This window comes from Populus nigra, chromosome 1 (genome assembly GCF_951802175.1).
Source record: "Populus nigra chromosome 1, ddPopNigr1.1, whole genome shotgun sequence".
Taxonomy (NCBI): Eukaryota; Viridiplantae; Streptophyta; class Magnoliopsida; order Malpighiales; family Salicaceae; genus Populus; species Populus nigra.
The window spans coordinates 7,990,950-8,005,378 of record NC_084852.1 but is presented as its reverse complement, the minus strand read 5'-3'; the positions used below and the strand labels follow the sequence as shown (position 1 = coordinate 8,005,378).

General features: G+C 33.5%; 1 protein-coding gene across 4 annotated transcripts; it reads right to left on the bottom strand.

Moving 5' to 3' along the window:
- Positions 1-551: 551 nt before the first annotated feature.
- Positions 552-12,417, bottom strand: LOC133671567 (uncharacterized). Of its 4 annotated transcripts, XM_062092366.1 has the most exons (22): positions 12,187-12,411; positions 11,573-11,852; positions 10,744-10,800; positions 9,915-9,942; positions 9,715-9,837; positions 9,411-9,522; positions 9,243-9,280; positions 9,013-9,066; positions 8,144-8,212; positions 7,893-8,009; positions 7,713-7,781; positions 5,208-5,287; positions 4,778-4,903; positions 4,606-4,702; positions 4,426-4,503; positions 3,924-4,016; positions 3,672-3,839; positions 3,145-3,275; positions 2,916-3,042; positions 2,005-2,129; positions 1,711-1,893; positions 552-899 (listed from the first exon to the last, which is right to left on the bottom strand). In XM_062092366.1, the coding sequence occupies exons 2-22, from the start codon at positions 11,665-11,667 to the stop codon at positions 860-862; spliced, it is 2,010 nt and encodes a 669-aa protein (XP_061948350.1). In that variant the 5' UTR covers positions 11,668-11,852; positions 12,187-12,411; the 3' UTR covers positions 552-859. The 4 variants fall into 4 exon arrangements, 3 of the variants coding, with proteins under 3 accessions (XP_061948350.1, XP_061948341.1, XP_061948333.1); XM_062092357.1 differs by having other exon boundaries at positions 2,916-3,039; positions 4,426-4,702; positions 12,187-12,413; XM_062092349.1 differs by having other exon boundaries at positions 4,426-4,702; positions 12,187-12,412.
- Between the last annotated feature and the right edge of the window lie 2,012 nt (positions 12,418-14,429).

Here is a 14,429-nt window from a genome sequence, read left to right as displayed (position 1 = left end):
CTTAATCAATACAAGTATATGATTCTTCTGAATGAGCTCAAGTTGTTTACCTGAACCAAATATCTATTCTCAAGGAAATGTGAAGCACATGCACATTGTCATTGCTTCTGCATTCAGAAATACAGGCATCTGATCACGAGGGATTCCATGACTGTAACTCTCGGAATATGAGCAAAAATTGTACTTTAGAACCAGAAGATACTAGAAAAAAAAATTCACATCATTCTCACTATAAATATCGACTGCTTCTTCCAAGGTCAGAGGAAATGTGTTGATGAACAGTATATGAAACGGGTAAGGCAATCCAAGATTCGACAAAATCAATCCTGTTACACATAAGTTGTTTCCAGAATTTAACAATACTACCTGTTGATGGGTATTGGTTGTTTTCTTGTATCCTTTTGAGTATTTGAACAATCCAGTATCATTCCCTTTGAAGAACAGATTCACGGCGAGATGAATCTGCAAATATTGATTTCAAGAGAAGGCAAGGTATGCAATCTCTGGCCAACCGAAGCAAGCTAGATGGAATTGGAAAGAGACACTAAAACTTTGATTCAAACATTTGGGACAAAATTTAGACTAGAATATGATGATAAATACAACTAAGATTCCTAAAATTACACTGATTAATTAATATAGCAAAAACAAAACTCACACCCCTAATTATACACCAATTCTGCTGCTACGATTAGTAGACCATGAAAAGGGCAAATGATCATAATAGAAATATTATAGATGCACAGTTTCTTACAATGATATCTACATCAAATCTGAAAGAATGCATAAACAGGTAACACACTACAAAAAGATAGAAGATGTACTCAGCCTCCCTCCAAGCTCTTCCTTTTCTAAGTTTTCAAGTTGGACTGACATCTCGTGAAACTTGGCCCTGCCATCTGCATGAGAAAAAAGGATCAAAATCTTTAATAGCATATCCATAAAAAGCACTACAATATAAACAGTAAAAGAACAAATAAAAAGAATCAGAAAAATCATTATTTACTATTTAGAAATACATAAAAAGATCAAAATCTTTAATCATGGTTATTAAACCCGACCCGACAGGCCGACCCGGCACCTAATGGCTGAACCGGTCTGGGTTTAATAAAAAACTGGCCAGGACAACAACCCGGCGGGTTGACCCATGACCTGGACGAACCCGGACGAGACCTGATTTTTTTCTCTTTCAAATGTAGTTTTTCTCCTGTACCCTTTTTTTTTCATATTTTTTTAGTTAGTTATTAACACTTTTTAAAGTTCACTATATATATAAATATTAGAAAAATATTTTATTTTTTCAAGGTGGAATTTGAAACCCATTAGTATATATACTCTATGTTCCCAAGAAAAAAGTTATTTTTTCAATGTGAGATAAAAAACTTTTTTTGTTTAAAAACTTCAACTTAAAAGCATAACATAATATCTTTTTAAAGTGGGATAAAAAACTTTTTAAAATATTCTTTTAAATTTCATTATTTCCAGCACGTATATCTTATATTTATATGGATTTTTTCATATGAAATATTAAAACTTCAAATATTTTTTTTTTAATTTTTCCAGGTTGACCCATGAAACCCGGAATCCAGCCAACCGGACCGGGTTTAATAACTGTCTTTAATAGCCAAAGATGCTCGACTCGGATGCAAGATTTCCCTATTTTCAAATAGTAATAAATTCAATAATGGTACAAAAATCACTTAAACCAACCTTGAGAGCAGAAATCTCGCAAGAGGACTTAAATTGGCATTTGAATTAAATTCCTTGGTCGGTTGCTTTTTCCTGCTATCAACATCTGTATTTCCATTTTGTGTTTCTTCAGGGGTTGTCTTGTCCTTGCTTAATAGGCGAGCTGCAAGCTCCTGCAGATCTCTCAGTGAAGATTCTTTCGAACTGCAGAAACCGCTTTTACTTTAGTCATTTGAACTAACAATTGCCACTGTGTTGGCAAATACTATCACATTAACATAATTTTCTTAGACAGTTTAAGTGAGAATTTTGAACCTTGCCAACTGCTGAAGCAAACTTCTGACAAAGATATCACAAGATCCAGGCTTTACCCGCTCCATATTTACAAGCGAATTTGTGACTGCATGAAAAAGTGCTCTTTCTGAATCATCAGCAACAGCCTATATTATACATATCAAGCTATTAGAAATGAAACAGAGGAGGATGAAATTGACACAAACTTAAAAAGAACATGTGGAGCCATCAGATTGCGCATAGAACTTAAATCAAAGATACCTAAACTGTTGGCAGGGACCTAACACGCTCACAATTTTTAATCACTAGAAAATACAAGAAATTGTGTGCACTAGCACTCCAATGCGACAAAAAGAAAAGAAAAACACAACATATTTCCACAATTTCTAAAAGGGACATAAATGAACAAGAGAAAAAGAAAAGAAAAGAAACGATAGCACAAGTCTAGTAAACATGGGAAATAACAAGGTAAATATTTCATTATTAAATGCAGTTGACTATAGCGATCTAAAGATTTAGTAGCACAAAATCATTTTATGAACTGACTTCTTTTATTTCTTGATAAGCTTACGAACTAACTTGTAAAGCAACCTGATCAATTTTGTCATACAAAATTAGTTGAAGAAAAGTAAACCAAAATATTCCCATGTTTCATATAACCCTAGGCGGATATAATAAATGATCTGATGGGCCAAATTTGCTGCATAGCTAGTACCAATCTTTGCAATGGTTTGTTAGAAGCTAAAGAGATGTGAATTGATGAGAAATACTACATCCACCTGCTCTATTGCCAAAATTCATTTTGACAGAAAGGAACTTCATAACTGACTTGTCACCTTGTAAATTAGATTATAATTTATGAAATAACAACACTACAATACCTCTGTCATGCAAATTTGAAAATTGATACACAGCATCATTTGGCTACTCACCTCTTTTAAGGATGGGATAAGCAAAACTGACAAAGATGCTGATGCTATTCCTGCATTTTCTTCAACATTGCTGGCTTGCTGTGATCTTGGAAAAGCTTTTGGTGCATCAAAGTATTCACGAGAACTTCTGAGGTAGAAGTGTTGCCCTTATGAAATTTGTAAAAAACTTTTTTTTCCTTTTTTTTTTTTGCAAGCAAAATGATTATCCACATGTTTAAGTACAATGTACCTGGAAGAATCAGAGCTGTTTGTCAATTGCTCTCTTCTTCTGTTCTCCAGCCCATATCTATTATTATTGCTTGGTACAAGCCTTTCTCTAGCATTTACTTTCCTCAACCCTCCTTGAAACGCGGCCCTTGCCTGCATACACACAACAATCAAAGAATCTTCTCAACATAACCACACTGAAAGGTTCCAGATCAGAATCTCCTTGTAAACATGAAACTGTCAAAAGAAGGAAAGGTCAGGAATCTGACAAAGAAGGTAAAAACATGATTTGAGCAAAAGCTTTAGGAAGACCCAGAGACCAAATCTTCAGGATTGGTTGGGGCAGACAATCCAACTTTAGATGAGAAAATAAAACAATAAAAAATACAAGCAAGATGGAACGCAAGTTCTAACATTGCTTCAGGAATGAGTACGGTTGAGAAGCACTAAATAATAATTCAAGACTGATTCAAAAGGATCTGATGATTAATGGTCATATTTACAAGCCGCCTAATGAAATTAGCATGTAACAATAAACACAGAAGTAACCTCGGCAAGATTTAGAGCACTGTCCTCCAGTGAGGAACTTGAAGTTCTCTCTTGCATTCCTAATCTGGATTTATGAGTCCGAGGAGAATCAGATTCATCATGTTGGCCACGGAAAACAACTGTTCCACTGGTAGAAGCATCTTCAAAAGTAGACGATGTGCTGCTAGACTACACAACATAAAAATCTGATAAAATAAATGGGTTGCACAGGGAAAGCAATACGTAATGCACAACTTAATACAGAAGTCATACCGCATTGTTTTGATCTCGAAACAAGGCAGATGACTGATATCCTTTAGGAGTCCGTATGACAACAGTTCCTGATCCACTCACGGACAAATCATCCTGGAAATTGAGTACTTCAGCCAATATTAAGAGTTTGGTCTAGAGAGTTCAGCTTATTCAGTTTCTGCTATAATTTCCGATCAATTAAGCACACTATTGAATTTCTAACCAGTCAGCAGCAGGTTCGAAAAAAACTGGATAACATATAGGCGTTTGCTTATATAAAATTATAGCGTGAGTCGCTGTTGGAAACATTCCAGGAGAATGCCATTGCTTGTGCTTAGGCATGTAACTTTTACCAATCATGTTGATGGCAGCCGCTAACATCTATATATTTAGTACAGCTGATTTCATCACCTTTCTTTTTTTTTTGTATTTTAGAAAACTGTCATGGTATCTATTCTTAGCCCACAACACAGGTGAAGTTTTCATTCTTGATATAATGCATAATTCAAAAGAGAGCACTTACATCATCATAGGAATTATCCTGATGATCATCATGATATGGATCCCTAGCATCTTTACCATAGGATAATTCCAGTGATTCCTGAAGTGCATTTCCAGATGCAGACAACAAATGATTACCACTCTCTGAAGCTCTTCTTTGGGTATCCTTATTGTATGAAATATCTGTTTTCTTTTCTCTAACCTGAGGTGGTCTTGCAGCACTTCTAATGGTTCCTGTAGTCTGTGATCCACCAATGCTGAAGTCCCATCCAGCATTTTTGAAGGGCTTTCCCCGACTGCTGCAAATTAAACCAGTCCATTGGAATAAGATAACACATATTGCAGACAACAAACAATAAAGAAATGAAATTCACCTGGCTCGAACAGTTCCATCAGCCCTCAAGTCTCTTACAACCTTCACAGTATCAAAACCTTCCCCTATTCCTATAGGACCATTTCTGGGGGTTTCTGCATCCTTTATCTGGTACACTGGACGCTCTCTATCAAGATGACAACAAGAATGTAAATATTGTGCTTGCTTATGTAACAAAGATGCATCCAGTTTCGCATTTTGTTTAACAAAAATACACGCCAGGAACTGTTACAGGAAATAATGCCCGAGACCAAATTAAGCACATTTCAAGCTACCTTATGATACCTTAAATCCTTGATACTGACATAAGGAAATAAAACAAAATAGACAGAGGAGAAAAGGAAGCTAAAAAGAAAAAAGCTTCAGCAACCATATTTGTTTTAGTGGGAATGCAGCATCCTAAGGCAATGGACAAAAGCAAAATATCGCACCTTATTCTTTCCAAAAGCCTTGGGCTCTTTCTAGCATTTCTAATAAACCGATGCTTTAGAAGTTCCTTAGCAGTTGGCCTCTGAAATTTAATACATGGAAAATTAAAAAGTAAAAATCAAACAATGGTTAAGCCAACAACATAGATATTAAATACACAGCACCCATTTCAACTAACAAGTATCAGAACATTCAGAAACATTGATTAATTAAAGAAAACAGCAAGAGAAAATAAGGGTTCGTTCACTAATAGAAAATTATTTTCTTTTTCCATTTCTAGTTTTCTTTTTATTTTCCAGTTTTTCTTTTCCAATGAAAAATTGAAAAACAAGATCATTTGCTGAGAACAAAAGGAAATTTTTCCACTAAAAAAAATAAGAAATACATTATGATTACAAATATTTTTCATAAAAAATAAAAACCATAATTTATAATAGTCATCATAATATTTTATATTCATGATAATCTAATTATAAAATATTAATTTGTTTTCATTCAAATTAAAAATTATCATAAAAAAGTTATATTGTTAACTCAAAGCAAACTTTAAATTAGATTTTTAATAAAAAATAAATTTATGGCACTAACTAAATATGAAAATATGAAAAAAATAATAATTTTAATATTTTATATGGCAAAAACGTGCTTATATATAAAAGAAAAAAATTGCATTGTTCATGTTTTTTCATCATTTGAAAAAAAGTGGAAAAAATTATAAAGGAAAACTATGGAGGACCTCTAAAATGTTTTCAAACTCAATACAAATTTGGAAAACTGAAAAAAAATTATATGAAAAAATATTATATTGAAAAGGAAGTTTCAGTTTTCTAACTCTGGTTTTTCTAGAAAATTGGAGTATTGCTCTGCTTTCAAACAGCCCCTAAACTTCATATTACATCAAGAAAGTGATGTATCAGCATAAAATGTCTTCAGATAAAAATTGAAAGACAAGAATCTTAATCACAACATTGCATCAGATTGCTTTGAAAAATTGATGTATTGTTAGTGTATTGAGTAAAATTTGTATGCTAATAAATTTAGGAAAGCAAAACCCATCTCTTTGGGTTGGGTTGCCGCTCAAAGCAAGTAACCAATCCTTGCAAGTCTCAAGGAATTTGAGTGCAAGGAAACCAAACAAAAAGCAACCATCAGTGCTCTTACATGCTTCACCAATGTGTCAGAATGCAAGGTTTCACACAAAAAAGTAGAAAGTGCTTGGTAAAAAGTTCTACTTTCTTGTCAGTTCACATTCCTTTTGAAAATGTGACATCATGGAAGAAGGATTCTTATGTGCAGATCCGCAAACAAATCCAGGTAAAATATGAGTCTAAGAAAATCTTGTCATAAGACAGGTCGAACTATGATTTATCCAAAAACAAATCATGCACCACCAAACTTTTGCTAAATTCTAAATGGTAGGGCTGCACAACCCCATAATTTTCCACCCAAATATCCCATATGGCATATAATATTAGCTAAACTTACCAGACAACACAGTTTCAGTACAAGAATCTGTGGAAGGTATTAATTGAATTGGTCATAAGCATTCTTGTAACCATTTCAGTCAAAATAGTTCCTGGCACCCAGGATAATCAACACCTATGAAACCCGTCTACTGCAGGTTGAATGTTAATTTGAGAAAATTGTATTTATTAAAGCTAAATAAAAATCATACTGTCCCATTCGCTTTAGAAATAGTTCATATCCTGCATAATTCACCTAACTACCAGATTGACAGATGAAATTCTACCCCCAAAAGGCTTTGGTTGTGTAAAGAGCTTAAAAACAGGATCCATTTCAACATTTACCATGGTCAAAATCCTTCTCCCAATCATCAGACATGAAAAAGAAATATGAGAACCGTTGCACTGGTATAGTGTAACCACCAAAACGAAAAGGAGCTGCCATACAGCAGCAACAGCCATGAAAACCAAGAATAATAATCCAGTAGATGAACTCAGTATAATAATCCAAATCAAGTTCAAATCCAAACTCCAACTTTTCATATTTCCAAGACAATGGATATGGGGACTAGTATCAGAGGTTCTGCAAGGGTGCAGGGATTTGTTTATTTATCATTATCATATTGTTACTACATTTGTTTATACCATCTGACATGCTACACTGATAAAGCTTTTCTAATTTATAAATGGGGCACCTCTGGCAAAGAAACACACAAACAGGGAAGAAATAAATGGCTCTTCATTTTCTTATTTGTTCCTAAAGATCAATCTTTGACAGTTCAAAGAGAACATGTTGCACCCTCTCTCAATGTGTGTGTTTGGGAGTGCGAGCATGCAAGCATGGTAGTATCATGATAAGGGAACTTGAAGCAACAAGTATGTTATGAAATTTCATTGAAAAGTTGGACTTGAGTTTAACCAAGCCCTAAATTGATTCGTCCACTTGCAATTACTCAAGAACACCCAATTTATAGGAAACCCATCATATCTCCAATAATCACAAGGAAACAGGAAATAAATAATACAGAGGAAATAAATACTAGCCTCGGCAGGAACTTTCTTTAAACAGAACGAGACGAACTCTTTCATAGGACGAGAAAAGTGTTCATCCAGCTGCACAAGAAACAAATGTTGAATAGTACTTCCATATGTTAAATACATATTTCATCATTCTACGATTGTAAAGTCACTAATCAGTTTGACATTAAAGAATGCAGAGAGAACCTGTGGTGGATTTTCTCGAGGTATGATAAAGAGAACCCTCATAGGATGAAGATCAGCAAGTGGAGGTTCCCCTTTTGCCATCTCAATAGCAGTTATCCCTAGAGACCAAATATCTGCCTGCATCAAGCAAGGGCTTTAGCATGACCACACTCAAATGTTGATATGGAGGGAGGGAGAGAGGAGTGAATTACAGCTCTAGCAAAACAAATCAGAAAACCCAAAAGAAAAGCTAAGAACTGTTTCAAAGATACCTTCACATTATATCCTTCTGAATTCTGAATCACCTCTGGAGCCATCCAGAATGGTGTTCCTACAAAAGTCTGTATTTGTTAACCAAATTAGCATATTGCTGAACAGATTTTTCACTCAAAATTGAATGCCAGAACAAAGCAAGAAATGTTTAAATGACAATTATCAGAAGATGATGAGTTCTAGTCATCCAAAGAAAGCTACCAACTTGAATTGCAAATCGGAAGAAAGAAATGGTTAAATGACAAATTATCTAATGAAGATGAACTCCAGTAATCCAACAAATGCTACCAACTTGAATTACAAAACTTGGAAAACAAAAGGACAGTAAACAGGGGGGCCTGTGGCCCAAAATGGCCAGTGCAGATAAGCCAACTACGAATAATAATTAGAAGGGGAACCACACCACTCATTCAAACAGGAAATAATGGTGATGTCTCCAACTACTAAATAGTTACTCCCTTCGTCCAAAATAAAAGGCCACTACAAAAAGCAATAAAAAAAATTTAAAAAAAATTCAATTAGAGAATTCATTCAATTATTTTCTTTATTTTTAGTTTTCAATGAATTGAAGAAAGATTTCAATTGTTTTAATTTAACAATTGAATTATGATCTAATATCATTTTCTATGAGTTCCCACAATAGTTTCTGCTGATATGCTATTTTGCTGTAGCAATTATCTGCTACTCCTTCATAATAGTTTAACAAACAAAAAAAGCAAATGTCATAATACAAGTTTAGCAAGGAATAGGTCCTAAAACAGTAGACCTAACAGTAAATGATAAACAAAAAATCCACAAGGCATATTCCACTATGTGATACACTCTTTACTGGTTGTAGAACAAAGCTTAGCTGAATAAGTTGTAGTACCTTTCTCCTTGATATTGTTCCTGTTAACTGTGCAGAAACGCCAAAATCTGCAACCTGTCACAAGGTCACCATAGTAACTTGGAATACTAAAAGTGAGCTCATAACTCCACCACTTTCTCAAATAAAAAATAAAAAAATGGTAAACCTACTACATTTACATATCTTCTAATTCGCCACTCTACAGATAATCAAGGGGGCCTTATAAGCCTATTCAAGACAAAAGGAAATACCTTAACATCACCATTCTCGCTCAACAATATGTTTGCAGCTGCCAAAATTTAGTGGGCAGGATGTCAGTGGACAAGCAATTCAAGCAGGCATTGAGGTAAAAAAAAATTAATAACAGGAAGGACAGAAATTAAAAGCAGATTAAAAAAAAATAAAAAAATTTGCGAAACCTTTAATATCTCTGTGAATTTTTCCTTCATTATGTAAATATTCAATAGCATGCAGCAAGTCCCGTAAAATACAAGCAATTGACATTTCATCCAGTGGAGGACCTGACTGCAGCTGCAGAAATAAAAATAAGTATTAGCTTTTCAGAGAATAATCATTATCTAGAAAATTATCTGGTTCAATTATAAATAAACAATAATTGACAATTACTGCATCAACATTGCAAATAACCATTATTTGGAATCTTTTGCAGACAAAATTACTAATTTCATGAAACAAAGAAACGAAACAAGTGAAGTAACCTACTAGGTCAGCAACTGATCCACCAGCCATGTACTCCATAATTATCCATAGTTTCGTCTGGTGAAGATAGGATCCATAGTACTCCGTGATGTATGGAGATCGGCATTGTCGCAAAACAGAAATTTCCTAGCAAACAAATTAGATACATGAGGAACAAATTCATCACATATAATAAATGGATAACCCTGAATAAGAGGTAATACCTTTTGAATGTCTTCAATTTCATCCTCACTGCAGAAGAAAAAATCCAGCAATATTTAGGAAATAGAGAACCACATTATACTGTTTATAAAGCTAGCAGGCTAAAATGTTTTTGGAGAAAAAAATAGCAGTCTGTTTGCAATACAAAAAGCTTCTAGTTCAATAAGAGCCAAGAGGCCATATAATAAGTAATCTCCCCTAACATGCATTTTACCATAAGGCAAGACATATCATAGATGAAGTCAGAAAATACAGATACCAGAACATGTTTCCATTGTTGTTTCCCAAACATCTTGGTTTTTGTTTTTTTTTTTTTGGCTGATGTGTAAATATTTTGCTAATACTAATCTCCTTTCATTATAAGTGGGAAACTGAAAAAAGAAACATTTAATTTCACTAGATATCAATGTTGCAATTGTTTCCCCAACCATCAATATCAGCAACAGTGGCATAAAGTTATGCCTCCAATAAAATATCAGCACATGGTTAAGTGCCCATAGGATAACACCTATTTGCACCTAGGATCTGCTTTCAAAAACAACGCCATAGTCTATATTTTCTAACACAGTGAAGTGGTTCAGCTGCTTTAATGCCTATAATTTACTTTGAGAGGTATTTATGAAGTCCATCCACATATCTCTTCAGTAAAGTAATAGAACAATTGTGAATCAGGGAAGAATGGAAAACCGGGGTGCCTTTCAGTTTCTCTCTGGCCAGGAAAATATTCACTTGTACACAGAGAGACACCCCTGGGACAGACTGAAGATCAGATACGATTAATCCTCTAATTTTGATAGCAGAGAGCAGAATACAATTTTGCTGAGTGCTTACGATTCTTCCAAATCAATAACTTTGATAGCAACTTCTTTGTCAAGCTCCTTATCAAACCTGCATATTAGAAAGGCATCAGCGGCAACAAGTACAGCATGTACACTCTTCAGATAGTTATTGTGATGGTAAAGCTTCATTTTGGAAATAAAAATAGCATGCAATATCAATAGTAATTTAAGTACAATAATGTGTATTAGCTTCTGATACTGCAATGCTTTAAGCATGTAAAGGAATTTCAATGACATAACTAAGCATACTTAAGGTGGAACATGTTCAAAACAACCCTCACAAAGTGCAAATTTATTACAAAATTCTTCACTAATTCTGCTAATCTGAATGACATGACTTAACAAGTGGAATTAAATTTCTTCTACAGATCATATTCCATGATACCTTGATGCGAAGAATCCCGTGTTCCTCCAGTTGGCAAGAACATAAGATTTCAATTTATCATCCTAATTTCTACGTTTCCATTTTGCATAGATGATAGCTTAGTTTGTCTCATTGTGAGAAACCATACATGAAAATAACTTAATCATTTTGGGAGTTTTGTGTGTTATGCATCTTTTTGTATCATTCTCATAGGTGATTTCAACTATGGCAGGGTATGAGCTAGAATTTCCCTAGTGTAATGGATGTCCACCACCTTAATGCTCCAATGTGGTTACACAAGTGCAGTACTGGCAACTTATGTTCCCATGCAATCTACAGTGACATTGTACAGATTTCTAACAAGGCTTCCTAAGAAATGTATAGAGTTTCAAACTATTATAAGCAAGAGAATAGCAATGTGATTGCTGCAGAACATAAACAAGAAATGAACACATACGCTTTATAAACATCGCCAAATGATCCTCTCCCGATCAACTCCAACGAACTAAATCTAGCCCCAGCGGCCTCCATTAACCCAGCTGCATCAGCCATTTCTATGCAATCAAACAAAAACCTCTTCCTTTACAGCCACTTGAGCACACAAAATTAAAACAAGCACGTCCACAGTACCCACATTCTCCGAAACAACAAAAAGCCCACTTCCAATTCTCCACTCCAAAATCAAATTCCCTCAACAGGGTCTCTATAAATCCATATCTTAGCCTCAAAAACCAACTCTGCAACACAATTCATAACAAACCCATCACAAATCTATCACAATTGAAGATCTAAAAAAAACCCAAAAAGTAAATTCTTTCAACAATGCAATAAAGCTAAATTTACACTCAAAGCAAAACCCATATAAAGAAATTCAAAGTAACACGTGATTTGTTTCTCTTTATTTCTTCTCCGTTAGGTGTAAGAGAGTGAACAACTAAGCGAGATATTTTTCTAAAATGACATCCCAACAAAAGAAATTTGGCAACAGCAAAATTCTATAAATGATAGCGAAATAACAGCAAACAAGTAGCCTCCAAATTGGGTCTTAATCAAAATTGACAAATTTGTTACCTTTTTGTTGATTAACCGAGACAAGAACTGAAGTTGGAGGCAATTGTAGATCTTTCTTTCTCTTGTGTGAGTCTCTTACAAGATTTTAAAAAAATGAAAAAAAAAATCAATTACTTGGGGCCGGCCTCTCTCTTGTGTGTGCCAAGGTCTCTCTCGTATGGGCCTCGTTGAAGGGAGGCTTTTGAGAAGAGATGCAAAGAAAAGAAGGGATCGAGAGAAATGAAAGTACTTTTTCTTGTTTTAATATTTTGATTTAATTGAGGTTTCGGATTTTTACTCCGCTAATAATTTGTGTTTATTTTTTTTTAGCAATAATTGTTGTTTTTAGAGTAAATTAAGGATAATATTATCTAATAATGAACTCGTGTCCGTACTGTATAGGATCTGAAGCGCTTGAACGACTGTCGTTTTGAGTTGGATAAAAAAAAAAGGTTTACTTCTCTCTCTTTTTTCTAACTGTGTTTTATTATCATTATATTATTAAAAAATTAAAAAAAAAGATGGAGAAAACATGGTTCCCTCAAGCACGGTTCATTGTAGATAGAAACGGTGTTTTCTCCTTCTTAGCCTTAAAATAAAAAACCTCCTGGTCATGGGTTTAAGGGTAAAATAATTTTTGCATTGAAACAATTTTGGTGTTCTTTAAAATGATTGGGGTAAGACATGTATTTTTGTGTTTGGATTGTATAGTGACTTTACAGCACTACCCTTGAAAAAAAATCAATTTTTGAACTTCTACTCAGTGTTAATTTTGTATTTTTCAATTAAAAATACACAGCAAAATAACTTTTTTACACGTAGAATAAAAATATCTAATGAGTAAATGAAGGACCTTTTTGTTATTTTCAATATTGATGCATAATAAAAAAAAACTTCGATGTTCTTGGTGTCAAATAATTTAACTCTTAGATTAAAGGGTATTTGTGTCATTTTATTTTTTAAAATTAATTGGTTGGGGTGGGGTCATTTGAGTATTTTAATAATTAAAAAAGGATTTAAAAAAAGGTTGACTCGTGTTGCGCAAGTGTCAACGCATCAATCACTTTGCAGTCTTCATACAGCTTGCGCGACTGATTTCAGTGGTAAAAAAAGCCATTACGGGGTGGCTTTAACTTTATCACCACGTCTCCTCCCTGAATAGATAGAATGTGCACCAATTGAAGATCTGGTTTGTTACTATCCTTTAGTTGTTTTGGAGATTGACTTAAACTCTCATATTATCTGATTCTCTCTTTTTCGTTAATCATTATTCATAGATAAAAACTAGTTGTCCTCCTTTGATATGGCTATCCATATATACAATAAGTTAAGTTTTTTCAAGGAACCTTCAAATTATAGCTAATAACTAGATTGGAAGCTCGCACAATATGGCGGACCAAACCAAAAGACATTTAACCATAAAAAACTTTTAGGAGACAATTAAGTTTTTAAAGAAGTAAGAGAAACTCAATAACCAAGTTAAATCTTGATTAATTTAATAATACGTTAAAAAATGAAGGAACAACAACAAATAAATAAAAAATATTGTCCCAAGCAAAACTGGGCTAACACAAGAAACTTGTGACCTGGACATGAGATATGTTCACATTACATGTTTATTGTGTATCCTAGATCACGAGGTCAAGATATTTCAATAGAAAAAAAATGATGATAAATAAAAATAAAAGTAGAAAAATTAAAAAAAACAAATATAGATCAAAATATTTAATAGTACAACACAGATTATTTACTTAGTTGTGTTAAATGAATTTGTTTATTAAAATCAATTTGTAATATAAATCGACACACACATAAAATTTAATGAATAAAATAAAAGGAAAAAAATATTATGCAAGGTTATACATATTAAAAATATTATAAAAAATAAAACATTTTTAGTTTTTTTTAAGTTTTAATCTATATAAAATATATATAAAAAAATTACAGATGAATTATACCAACCTCCTCAAAAATTAAATACACCTATTATAATTAAAAATTATCACCATTTAAAAAAATGCTAAATAAGCAAAAACAATCATAGAGAATGGGTATTAATTAAAACATAAACTCAAGAATTATGTAGAAAAAGACATATAAAAAAGGCATTCATTAAAAAAATTAAAGAAAAAAGAAAAGAATGAGGCCAGGCGCTACTGACCCTAGTAAGCTAAGCCAAATGCTTGGTCCATCAAGAAATGGCCCACATGTAGGCCTTCAAGGTCAGACTTGTCATCTGCTCTAATTTCTTATGAAAAAAACTA

Coding starts and splice junctions, on each gene's coding strand:
- LOC133671567 (XM_062092349.1), bottom strand. CDS start 11,667: ATGGCTGATGCAGCTGGGTTAATGGAGGCCGCTGGGGCTAGATTTAGT. Junction 9,067..9,242: donor GCGAGAATGGTGATGTTAAG/GTATTTCCTTTT, acceptor ACCTTGTGACAG/GTTGCAGATTTTGGCGTTTC. Junction 3,840..3,923: donor TTCGAGATCAAAACAATGCG/GTATGACTTCTG, acceptor TATGTTGTGTAG/TCTAGCAGCACATCGTCTAC.